Consider the following 12,285-nt stretch of genomic DNA (forward strand, 5'->3'; position numbering starts at 1 on the left):
TGTGTGCCACATGTCGATTGTATAATGTTGCTGGAGAGTAATTAGTCTCCTAGACCTAAAAGAAGATCCCAAAAGGATTCTATTCAGCACTTGCCCGACTGCATATGCGGCTGCAGGGGTGAGGCGGTCTTTTCACGTTTCACTGTGTCCGCACTGTACATGCAGCATGCAGCCCCGAGTAGGGTGCTGGAACCGGAGCCGAGTCCGAGAAGATCCGGACTCGAGAAAAATGCCAGAGACTTGGAATAAACTTGTAGCAGTACAATATTGCCAGTTTGCCACAATAATATGCGAATGAAATCGGACCCTCCTACTCCGGTTCCTTCAACGTTCAACTTATCGTATTCTCATATTTGTTCTCCGATCTTACTCCTCTGAAACTCTGGTGTCTCCGTAGAACAAGTCCAGAATTCTCTTCACAAACGGCGAAGGGCTATGCATCGCGACGCACACAGAGCGACTTCACGGCTGTTCGTTCTTCTCCTCGTCGCTCTCTTCTTTCTCAATGCAACTGCGCGCCCTTTCGTTCTCCTTCTCAGTAAAGACGACCTCAAAGAGAATCCTCCCTCTTCCGCCGACGACGACGAGTCTTCTAACGGTGAATTACCCGAGTGGGAGGAGTTCGCCGATTCCGACACTAAATCCGAAGACGAGCTCGATCCTGGTTCATGGCGTCCAATCTTCGAGCCCGACTCCATGTCCGGTACCTCACCGGAGAGCGAGGACGAAGCTCTGTATTACTCTGGCATCCGCAAGATGGTCGCCTCTGTAAGCTCTGGTGAACCGAGATTGATGGAGGAAGCAAATTCTGAGATCGAGGCCTCTGCGGTTGGTGGATTTCCTCATGCGCAGTCCGCTTTGGGGTTTCTCTATGGGACGGGTCAATTGAGAGAACAGAACGGAGCCAAGGCTTTTCTGTATCAACACTTCGCCGCAGATGGTGGTAACATGCAGTCTAAGATGGCCCTCGCATACACATACTTGAGACAGGATGTATGTAAATCCTCACTCTGAGGAGAGAGAGAAAGAGTTTTCCCCTTTCTGTTGCAGTTTGACCAAAGTATTAGCTGTTTATTGCTTGCAGATGTATGATAAGGCTGTGAAGCTTTACGCAGAATTAGCGGAAGCGGCGGTTTCGAGTTTCTTGATTTCCAAGGACTCGCCTGTGATTGAACAAGTTAGATTACATAATGGCGCTGAGGAAAACAAGGAGGCATTGCGGAAGTCACGAGGTGAAGAAGATGAGGACTTCCAGATCACAGAGTATCAGGCGCTAAAGGGGAATGCTGGGGCCATGTACAAAATTGGGATGATCTACTACTTCGGATTGAGAGGTGTGAGGCGTGATCATTCCAAGGCATTATCGTGGTTTTTGAAGTCTGTGGAGAAGGGGGAGCCCAGGTCCATGGAGCTTCTAGGAGAAATATATGCCAGGGGAGCTGGAGTTGAGAGGAACTACACCAAGGCGCTCGAGTGGCTCACACTGGCATCCAAACAACAGCACTTCTCCGCTTATAATGGGATGGGATACTTGTATGTTAAAGGCTATGGGGTGGAACAGAAGAACTACACGAAAGTAAGTTGACCTTGTTACTATGGTCTTCTGTTCTTAGGTTGCATGTTTTCTTCCGCTTTATGTTGCAGGTTCTTTTTTCTCTGTTGTCCATCTTGGGTTATTTGATTTAGAACACTGTGCATTCTTCTCGCATGTAAACTTCAATCTTTTTTAAGCTGTCTTCGTTTAGAGATGCTGCCTTATTGTTTCTATTCTTTTAACTTGGCTGTGGCTGTCTTCACGTTGCTTATATTGGGGCTTTGATCCACTTCCATATTTTATCTGATACTGCTTACTCGTTACTCTAAGAAAGCACATTAGGAATATAAAGCTGGAATGTTACGGAAAGTAGTCCCTACAAAAGAAAAAAGACAAATTTTCTAATGTAAGACTAGGTACATTATAATCCAACCCCAAAATCATCCACAATAAGGTCCAAGAGTCCCAAAAATAGAGGTCAACAACCAGCAGCTAAACAGGGCTGCCGCAAGTCTGTAACAGGGGTATATGATCAGAAATTACTCAACTCAGATCCAGCAGCTGTAGGTGTCGAATAGGGCCTGAATCCCTATCGAGTTCAGGTCTATTACAGGTGAAGTATTGCTGAAAATCTCAGGCCAATGCGACTTCTTAATTCAGAGATTTCAGTAGGTAATGAAAATGGAAACTAAAGGATGTAAATAGAAGGTTAGTGGTCTAGACCAAACCAACCAGCAATATAACTTCAAGTCTGGATCGATTGGAGCTCTCCAGATGAGGAAGTAACCCTCAAATATGGTTCAGATCAGATGATGTCTGTAGGAATACAGTCACTCGAAGTTGCCGCAGGAACTTGAGGAAACTAGGGAACCACATATGCTGATCTAGAGGCTTCTGAAACTCCAAACTACAGGTTTCAGATCAGGACTTCCTGGTGATCGAGTGCAGGTCTTGGACGGTAGATTAGATCCTCAAAATAGCAGCTCTATAGGATCTCAGGTTGCAGAGATCAGCAAGATCCTCAATTCAGCAATAGGAAAATAGAAACTAACCTACCATCGGTATGAAGTTGACTCTTAGACCAATCACCTGTCTTCAGTGGCAGTGTGTGTTGTTTAAGAGCCTCAAAAGAAGACCAATAACTCCAGAGAAGGGTCTCGGTTGCTTAGTTGCAGGTTTGAAAATTAAAACAGAAACAAGAGGGAGAAGGGAGATCGAGTGGAAGAAGAGAATAGGGGAAAAAGAAGGATAGAATGGGTTGAGTGATTGAGTCTCTTACTCTTCCCTGGGCCTCTCACCCAAATGTAGTCCTAGATTGGTAGAAGATCAACTAGGAGCCAGTAAACCAGGATCTGTTATGATTAGGTGAATTGGATAGGTCAAAATAGTGTTTTGGTGAAATTAGGGTTAGGGTTTCGGGTTTTTGAAAAGTGTAAAATAGGGGAATCTAGGGTTTAGAATGAGGGGATGGGGCTAGGGTTTGGAACGAGTGCTATAGGAGCAGGGGTGGAGAGTTTGATCTTAAAAAAGGAGGGATTTTGCTGGCTGGTTTGGTCTGGACAGAATTTGGGTAATGGGATGATCTCCAGAAATAGGTGGGATGTTGTGGTTTGAATGGGGTAATGGGAAAACAGCTTGGTTTGAGTATTCCAATTGGGCAGGAGAATACTCGATTCAATTATGTGAAGGTGTTGTTAGCTGAATGGTTTGTTAAAAATTTTGGGAGATGGGTGGGAAAATTAGGGTTTTGGGGTGGTTTGGAGGTTTAGGAGAAGAATGAGTATCCTCAAGTTTCTCATCTTTGAAAAGATCATTCCTTTCTACATTTCTGCAGTTCCAATCCTTTCCTCAATTGTCATGTCACTATGAGCTTTCCCTGGTTGATTAAGAAGGCCTAGGGTATGTAGAGGATTAGGAGAAGAAGATTGGGGATGGGGATGATTCTAACTTACTGTTGTTGCAAGGGCAGTTCAGTTGGTTAGAGGATCTTGAATAAATCTTGAATCTTGATCTTGAACTTGAAGGAAATCTTCAAAGAATTGAAAGAAAACTTCAAAGAACCATCCGGGCTTCACACTGCAAGGTGTCGATTGGATAAAACACCAATCCCACCACCATAGTTGTCATGGCGTCGCCATGGCACCGCCAAGGCGTCCTGGCGCTGGAGAAGCCTACATGGCGACCTACGCCATAGCGTCCCTCTTTGATTTCTTCTTCCTGTCTCTCTTTCCCTCTTCAATTTCTTCTTTCCCTCTTCGATTTCTTCTTCCTGTCTCTCTGTCTCTGTTTTGCAACTAAGAAGTCGCCAGATCTGATTCCAGGAATTAAATACTCCTTGCTTAGTTGATTTCTGTGATGAGTTCTTGCTGGAATTGATAGAACATGATGTGGCGATGCTTTGCCTGAAGGTTTAGACTGGACCGAGAAGAGTTGAAGGAGTTATCTCCTTCGTACTTTGCCTTTTTCCGTCCAAGGCTGAAGTCGTAAGGTTGAAGATAACCATAAATCCGATCGTGGGTTATTACAAACCCTTATTTTTGCCTTTTTCCTAAAGTACCCTTCTCTTCTTTTATTTCCCTTTGTCCATACTTTACACATCCCTCCAAGTTTACCCTTAGTCATTAAATCAAAACCCTTTTATGCCCTTTCTTAGATTCTGCTTAATTACAAGATTGCCATTCTTAAAAACTTGAGAAACAATAGAGAAAAAATAAAACATGGCTTGAGTATACATCTATTAAACCATTAAAAATAGAGAACATAAAAAATAAAACATGGTCGACATGCTCGCCATGGCAACGCCATGGCCGGCGACATGTCGATATATCGACGTGACACCCCTCCACCGACTTGGATCGCCGTGACGTTGTGACAACTATGCCCACCACCGAATCACCCGGGCTTCCCACCACAAGGTGTCAATTGGATCAAACACCGATTCCACCAGCCTTGATCAAACACAAGACAAAAATCTTCAATGGAGAAGAAGAGCAGCAAAAGCTTTTCATTAATATCAAAATTTGTGTTCCATACTCGCCCTCTTTTCAACCTTATATAAAAGACTCAAAAATAGACTCCTGCACTAAAAAGGAAAGGCCCAACTCAATCCTTAACCTATTATGTAACTTAACTGACTAGGAAATTGAAATAGACTCAAAATAGAGTCATAATCCAGCCCCAATAAACACTTACAAGAAAACTACTAGAATCACTTAAAAATTGAACCATTGGTTGAACCGGTTCAATTTATTTACAAAAACACCAAAATAAAACTATGGGCTGATTTGGTGTGATTTCGATTTCAATTCCGGATTGATTTCATGAAATAGTCAACAAATAGATTTTTGGTCAAGAAATTGAAATTGTTTTGGTTGCATCAATTTGAAATATTTCAAGAATCAGCTACCCATTTGGTAGTTCAATTTTTGAGAATATATTCTCTCTTGTAGTTTGTATTCACACACATTGCTGCTGCTGTTGCCCTGCACCACCCTGTTGCAACCCTCTCCATAGCACCCCAGCGCCCCTCTACAGAACTCCATTGCCAACGCTCTGCTGCTCCCCGCAACACCCTGTTGCAAGCCTCAACCGCAAACACCCTACTGCAAACCTCCATTGCCCATTATACAATGCCCCAGCCCCACCAACCCCGCCATTGCATATCCCAAACCCACCACCAGACCCGCCCTATTGTTGTGCATCTCTCCCCTCTCCTACGCACCAGGCCCTGCACCATGGTAGCTAGGGGTAGTTACATAACCACATCAACCAATAAAGTCAAAATCTTCATCTCTCTCCCAAGACGACTCCTGTTGCAAATTGGAAAACTAAAGATGAACTCCCTTTCCAGTATCTGTCGATCAATCCCTAGATAAATCTGACATAAAAGAATAAAATGATAAAACGTAACGAAAATACCCATTTTATTCTAAGCGAGCAACAAAGTTTGAGACCAAATGAAACTAGATAAAGGGCATAAAAGCAAAAACATGGCTTTTTTGGTCGTCTGATCTAATCTGCTGCCCTGCAAGAAATATATTGGAACAAGATAAGAAGAGCGATTGAAGATAACTAGAACATGGTTTTGAAGTTTTTCGATCTAATCTGCTGCCCTGCAAGAAATATATTGGAAACAGGGTATATGCATCGATCTTTTAGTTAACGAACTGCAATTTGGAGCTCATTTCTGCAAGTCTCTTTGGAACCCATCAAACCACTTCCACTTCCCCTCCTGAAACTGTTGTGCCTTGCTTATGGGTCCCCAACTGAGAAGTGGGCTTCAATACCGTGAACCCAGAGCAGAGGCTGTGTTGAGCGTCCAACTCCCTTCGCTACCATGAAGCCCTTGCAACGCAATAAAATGAAGGTAAATCAATAGAATAGCTAGAAGATTGAGGGCTGTTAACATTTTCACAAAAGAGATAATCTGTTTGTTTGAACAGAATCCCCTCCATTGGTTCACAGTGGCAGGAGAGGGGTTGCGAGTGGTTCCTTTGCCACATGGGTTGTCGGTGGCGGGTGTGGAGTGGCAGGGTTGCAGCATTGAGGGAACTCCCATGGAATGCAAAATCGAGGAAAGAGGTGATTTGGACTGTTGTTCGCGGGAGAAGAAACATCAAACATTAGTAGCGAGAGTTGAAATAAAAATTGAATGAAATTACTGTTTTGCCCATCAAAAGTGCAGTTGTTCACCACGTGCTCATTAAACAGCACGCAAAATAGAATGAATGTAATTTCAATTTTGAAATTGAAAGGGCTTCTCACCTATTTCAGAATTTCTCTTTCATTGAAATAAGGTGTGGAATTCAAACCAAACAATTTCTGAAATCGAAATCACCCCATGAAATTGAAATAGAAATCATACCAAAACAGCCCCAAGTATGGAACTAAAACAACTAATCACGTATGTAACCTAATTACCCATATTTTAGGCCTATAAAAGTGGCCTATTACATAGAAAACCCATGGGATCAAAGGCCCAACATGTATATAATCCAACCATAGACTTATTCCTAATAAAAGAAGCTCAGTGTGGTGATAAATCTGCATCACACCCTCTCATGGGTCTCTCACCTCTCACTTTATCTAACAGCATTGTATTGGGCAAAGCAAAACATCATTCGTCTTTTATTAAATAGTGTGAGGATCTATGGTCCATTACATTATATAGGACAGATTTGCCTAAAATAAAAAATTCCAGCAATGGGGATTCATAACTTATTCCCCAACCAATTACTTAATTGCAACTTAAAACTAATATAAAAGGAAACAAATGACTGAAATTGAAACTTCTAAATAAAAGCTTAGCCTACTTTTCAAATCTGAAATTAGAAACTAGTCCTAACTAACTTGCTATTACATGAGCAAGGAAAGGACAAAAATAGAAAGTATATGATATGCTGGATTATTTCTTCTGCATGCAATCTGGTTTTGGGTCCTACAGGATCTTCTAGAAGCATTAACACACAAGGGAATATGGGCAGTGACACTGTTCACATGAACAGTACCGTGAATAGTGTTTTGGTCTTCAATGCAATCTCCACCAGCTGTCTTGGGGTCCACTTGAGATTTGAAAATACTCCTTCAGCTTCTTGGGTCCCACAGGATTTTCTAGAAGCATTACCATACAAGGGAATATGGGCTGTGACACTGTTCACATGAACAGTACTGTGAATAGTGTTTTTGGTTTTCAATTCAATCTCCACCAGCTGTCTTGGGGTCCACTCGAGATTTGAAAATACTCCTTCAGCTGCTGGCTTGATATGGCAGAATTCAACCCAATGAGATGGACCAAATATTGGTCAAATCGATGGAATTGGACTGCATCATTTTCTGCCCAACAATCCATAAAATGTCAGTTGTAGACTTCTAGTGTATGATTTCCTTATATATATTCAATTTCAAAGAATGGCAGGCACGTACATTGGGCCAAGTGTTGAGGCTGTTGGTATGAGCCATGATTATACCTTTGTTGATTTATGCTACAAATTGATCATCCAAATTAGTATTTGGAAAGTTATGTTACTCTTCTGTGCTTTTTTGAGCCACTTTTTAGTCGCTGACTTTGTGAAGATTGAGTCATTCTGTTAAATTTGAAATGCATGCGACTTTTAAGCTAAATTTTATCTTTGTAGGCAAAAGAGTACTTTGAGAAGGCCGCAGATAATAAGGAGCCTGGTGGTCATTATAACCTGGGGGTGTTGTATCTAAAAGGAATTGGTGTTAAAAGAGACGTTAGGTTAGCATGCAATCTTTTCATCACTGCAGCCAATGCTGGGCAGCCAAAGGCATTTTACCAATTGGCAAAAATGTTCCACACAGGTGTTGGTCTTAAGAAGAATCTTCCTATGGTAAGTCCATTCAACTTGTTTTTTTCCTTGTGCTTTCATGTTTATAACCTCTTTTTCCCTTGATCGAATCTGTACAATTATTTTGGGTCTTTTTTTCAAGGTTTGGCCAGGATTTTTCCCGTTTCCTGTTCTTTTTTTTTTAATTAAATAACACAAATATTTTATTGATGGAGAAAATAATGTAGGAGTGGTAGTAGTACAAGAATAGCACAAGCGTCAGAAGACTAGGGCCAAGACCTTCCGATGCGTGTGAACAGATACAATGAAATCTAACTTAAATCTTATTGGATAAGAAGGCCCCAATATCAATCTACATCTGACCATATGTAGTTAAAATGGGAAATGGGAAGAATACGGTATTCGGTATGGACGTGTTTTAAATGGCTCAGAATTTGAACGGAACAGTAAAAAATATGGTCAAACAATTAGAGAACAAACCCCCCCCCCCCCAAAAAAAAAAAAAAAAAAAACAGACATCATGGGTTTTAAACGTGTGGATTTGGAAAACATGGCACAAAAAAGGCAATATAAGGTGGATTTTAGGTTAAGAATGTAGGTAAGGGAAGAGGAAGAGAAGAAGAAGAGAGCAAGAGAACGAAGGAACAATATTTCGGTTGTAATGTTAGGTTGTGAGAGAGAGATCTCTCCACACCTATATTGATTCATTAGTAGAAGTAGTAGAATTACTTACACCTCCCTAAGGAGGTAAACAGTAAAAAAGGTAAAAAGATAGAAATTACATATTAAGGCAACTAGTCAACAGGCTAGTTCCCAAACTACCCTTAGAACAAAATTACTAGTAACTCTAACACTCCCCCTCAAGCTGAAGAATATATATCATGCATTCCCAGCTTGCTTAAGAGAGTACTAAACCGAGGAAAAGCAAGAGCCTTGGTGAAGATGTCTGCCAGCTGATCACCAGTCTGCACAAAAGGAGTACAAATGCAGCCATAGTCTATCTTCTCCTTGATGAAGTGCCTATCAACCTCAATGTGCTTAGTTTGGTCATGTTGGACTGGATTGTGGACAATACTGATGGCAGCCTTGTTGTCACAGTAGAGTCTCATAGGGCCTTCAGTATCAAAACCCAGTTCCTGAACAAGCCTTCTCAACCATATGAGTTCATAAACACCGTGAGCCATAGCTCGAAATTTTGCCTTTGCACTGGATATGGCAATAAAATGTTGTTTTTTGCTTCTCCAAGTAACCAAATTACCTCCCACAAAGGTACAATAGCCGGAGGTAGATCTCCTGTCTGTAATGGAGCCTGCCCAATCAGCATCAGTGAAGCCTTCCACTCTCAAATGATTGTGTCTGGCATACAACAGTCCTTTCCCTGGAGAAGACTTCAAATATCTAAGAATGCAATACACAGCATCTAAGTGGCCACTCTTAGGAGCATGCATGAATTGGCTCACCACCCCCACTGCATAGGAGATATCTGGACAAGTCATAGCAAGATATATAAGCTTCCCCACTAGCCTTTGGTACTTTCCCGCATCAACCAAAGGAGAACCACAATCTTCTCCCAGTTTATGATTCTACTCAATGGGAGAATTGGCTGGTTTGCAGCCTAACATCGCTGTGTCTGTCAACAAATCAAGAACAAACTTCCGTTGACATATGTTGATTTCTTTCTTGGTTCTTGATACTTCAATTCCTAAGAAGTACCTCAAGGGGCCCAGATCTTTGATCTCAAACTGCTGTGCTAGGTAGTTTTTCAGCTTTCCTATCTCAGTTATATCATCTCCTGTGACCACAATATCATCAACATATACAATGAGGGCTGTAATAGTACCATTGCCCCGCTTGGTAAAGAGAGTGTGATCAGCTTGACTCTGGGAGTACCCATTCTTCAGAATAGCCTGTCGGAAGCGCTCAAACCCTGCCTTGGGTGATTGTTTGAGACCATATAGTGCCTTCTTGAGAAGGCATACTTTCCCTGCTGCTGAAGGCATTTTGAAGTTTGGAGGGGTTTGCATGTACACTTCTTCTTCCAAATCACCATGAAGAAAGGCATTCTTCACATCTAACTGGTATAATGGCCAATCATTAGTGGCAGCCAAAGATAAGAGGACTCTTATAGAATTGTGCTTGGCCACAGGAGCAAATGTCTCTTGATAGTCAATCCCATAAACTTGACTGTACCCCTTGGCAACCAACCTTGCTTTGTATCTTTCAACACTACCATCAAATTTATACTTGATTGTATACACCCATCTGCATCCAACTGGGACACGTCCCTTGGGAAGGTCCACCAATTGCCAAGTACCATTCTTCTCAAGGGCCATCATCTCCTCAGACATAGCTTGTCTCCACTTTGGGTCATGCATAGCATCAGTGACATTCCTGGGAATAGAGGCTGTAGAAAGAGTAGTAATAAAGGCCATACTTGTAGGAGAAAGAGCATCATAAGAAATAAACTGGGTTATAGGATTAGTGCAAGCTCTTTTCCCTTTTTTAGTAGCAATAGGAAGGTCTAAATCACATGGAGGAGAAGGGATGTCACCTGACTGAGAGTGATGAATCTCAAGATGTGGATCTGGATCCAAAGAGGACTCTTGGTAGATCTGCTTTCGTTGATTATGTATGCCTTCACCCTTTTTGTATGTAATGTGCATAGTTGTCATGGCGTCCTGGCGCTGGAGAGGGTTGCATGGCGACCTACGCCATGACGTCCCTCTTTGATTTCTTCTTCTTGTCTCTCTTTCCCGCTTCGATTTCTTCTTCGATTTCTTCTTCCTGTCTTCTTTCCCTCTTCGATTTCTTTCAATTTCTTCTTTCCCTCTTCGATTTCTGAATTTTCTTCTTAAAACTTGAGAAACAATAGAGAAAAAATAAAACATGGCTTGAGTATACATCTATTAGCACATTAAAAATAGAGAAAATAAAAAATAAAACATGGTCGACATGCTCGCCATGTCGATATATCGACGTGACACCCCTCCACCGACTTGGTTCGCCATGACGCCGTGACAACTATGGTAATGTGGTAATCCTTCTCCTTACTAGGACCGCTTTCAACCCCCAATTCTGTATTAACCACATCCACAGTCTTGTGTGTACCAATGTTAAACATAAAAGGGGAGATAGGAAGAGGAGAATGAAGGAAATCAGCAGTCTGTTCATTTCCACACTTCTCCCCCTGAAGAGGATGCTGAGAAGGGACAAAGAAAGGAATAGATTCAAGGAAGGTGACATCCTTGGAGATAAGACACCAGAGAGAAGAAGGATGGTAGCACTTGTAACCCTTGGTAGTAGAAGAGTACCCAAGAAAGAGACACTTGAGAGCCTTGGGATCAAGTTTAGTGCGGGCAGATTTGTTAACATGCACATAACAAACGCAACCAAAGACCTTAGGGAGAAGAGAGAAAGCAGAAACCTTGGGAGATAAGAGATCCAAGGGAGATTTGTAGTCAAGAAGTTTGGTAGGCATGTGATTGATGAGAAAAGAGGCAGTGAGAAGAGCAGCAGACCAAAAAGTCTTGGGGATATGCATACCAAACAAGAGACTACGGGTGACCTCCAATAAATGGCGATTCTTCCTCTCAACAACCCCATTTTGTTAGGGGGTGTCAACACACGCGAGCTGATGGAGAATGCCATTATCAGTAAAGAATGTTTGGAGGCCACCAAACATGTATTCCCTCTTTATCAGATCGAACAACTTTGATCCGAGTGTCAAACTGAGTAAGAATCATCTGATAGAAGGTTTTAAAAGCATCACACACATCACTTTTATGTTTCATAAGAACAGTCCAAGTAGCACGAGAGAAATCATCAACAAAGGACACAAAATAATGATAACCAAATAAAGAGGTAGTAGGAGAAGGTCCCCAAACATCAGTGTGCACAAGATGAAAAGGAGCAGCAATTCTATTACCATGATATGGATAAGAGGAACGACAATGTTTAGCAAACATACATGATTCACAGTGAAAAACATGAGAAGAAGCAACAGAGGAAAATAAGTGAGGCAACTGTTTCCTCATTACAATAAAAGATGGATGGCCAAGACGCCGATGCCATAACATAACAGACTCCACAGAACTACTCTCAGTATGACCACACACATAAGACTGAGCTGTGGGCAAAAAAGGGTAAAAAAGGTAAAGGCCTTGCTCTTCACCTCCGCTACCAATAATCCTCTTTGTCACCAAATCCTGAAAAAGACAGTGAGAAGGGAAAAATGTGACGCAACAATTCAAAGATTTTGTCAAGTGACTCACAGATAAAAGATTAACTGTAAGGTTAGGAACATGAAGAACAGAAGTAAGAGAAATGGAGGAGGTGACAGGAATACTACCCTTACCAGATATGGAGGATAGGGAGCCATAAGCTATTCTAACCTTATCCTTACCAGGGTAAATGGTATACGAATCATAATTATGGGACGTACCA

The 12,285-nt window shown here is 41.8% G+C and overlaps 1 protein-coding gene across 1 annotated transcript in view; it reads left to right on the forward strand.

Annotated features, from left to right (window-relative positions):
• The first annotated feature begins 343 nt into the window (after positions 1-343).
• Positions 344-12,285, forward strand: part of LOC122652100 (ERAD-associated E3 ubiquitin-protein ligase component HRD3A-like) — a 38,623-nt gene continuing 26,681 nt past the window's right edge. The window contains exons 1-3 of the mRNA XM_043845773.1: positions 344-993; positions 1,085-1,576; positions 7,669-7,884. Of these exons, the coding sequence (XP_043701708.1) occupies positions 436-993; positions 1,085-1,576; positions 7,669-7,884 (1,266 nt within the window). The 5' untranslated portion in view covers positions 344-435. The remainder of the gene's footprint in view (positions 994-1,084; positions 1,577-7,668; positions 7,885-12,285) is intronic.

The sequence above is a fragment of the Telopea speciosissima genome, chromosome 2 (genome assembly GCF_018873765.1).
Source record: "Telopea speciosissima isolate NSW1024214 ecotype Mountain lineage chromosome 2, Tspe_v1, whole genome shotgun sequence".
NCBI classification, from domain to species: domain Eukaryota; kingdom Viridiplantae; phylum Streptophyta; class Magnoliopsida; order Proteales; family Proteaceae; genus Telopea; species Telopea speciosissima.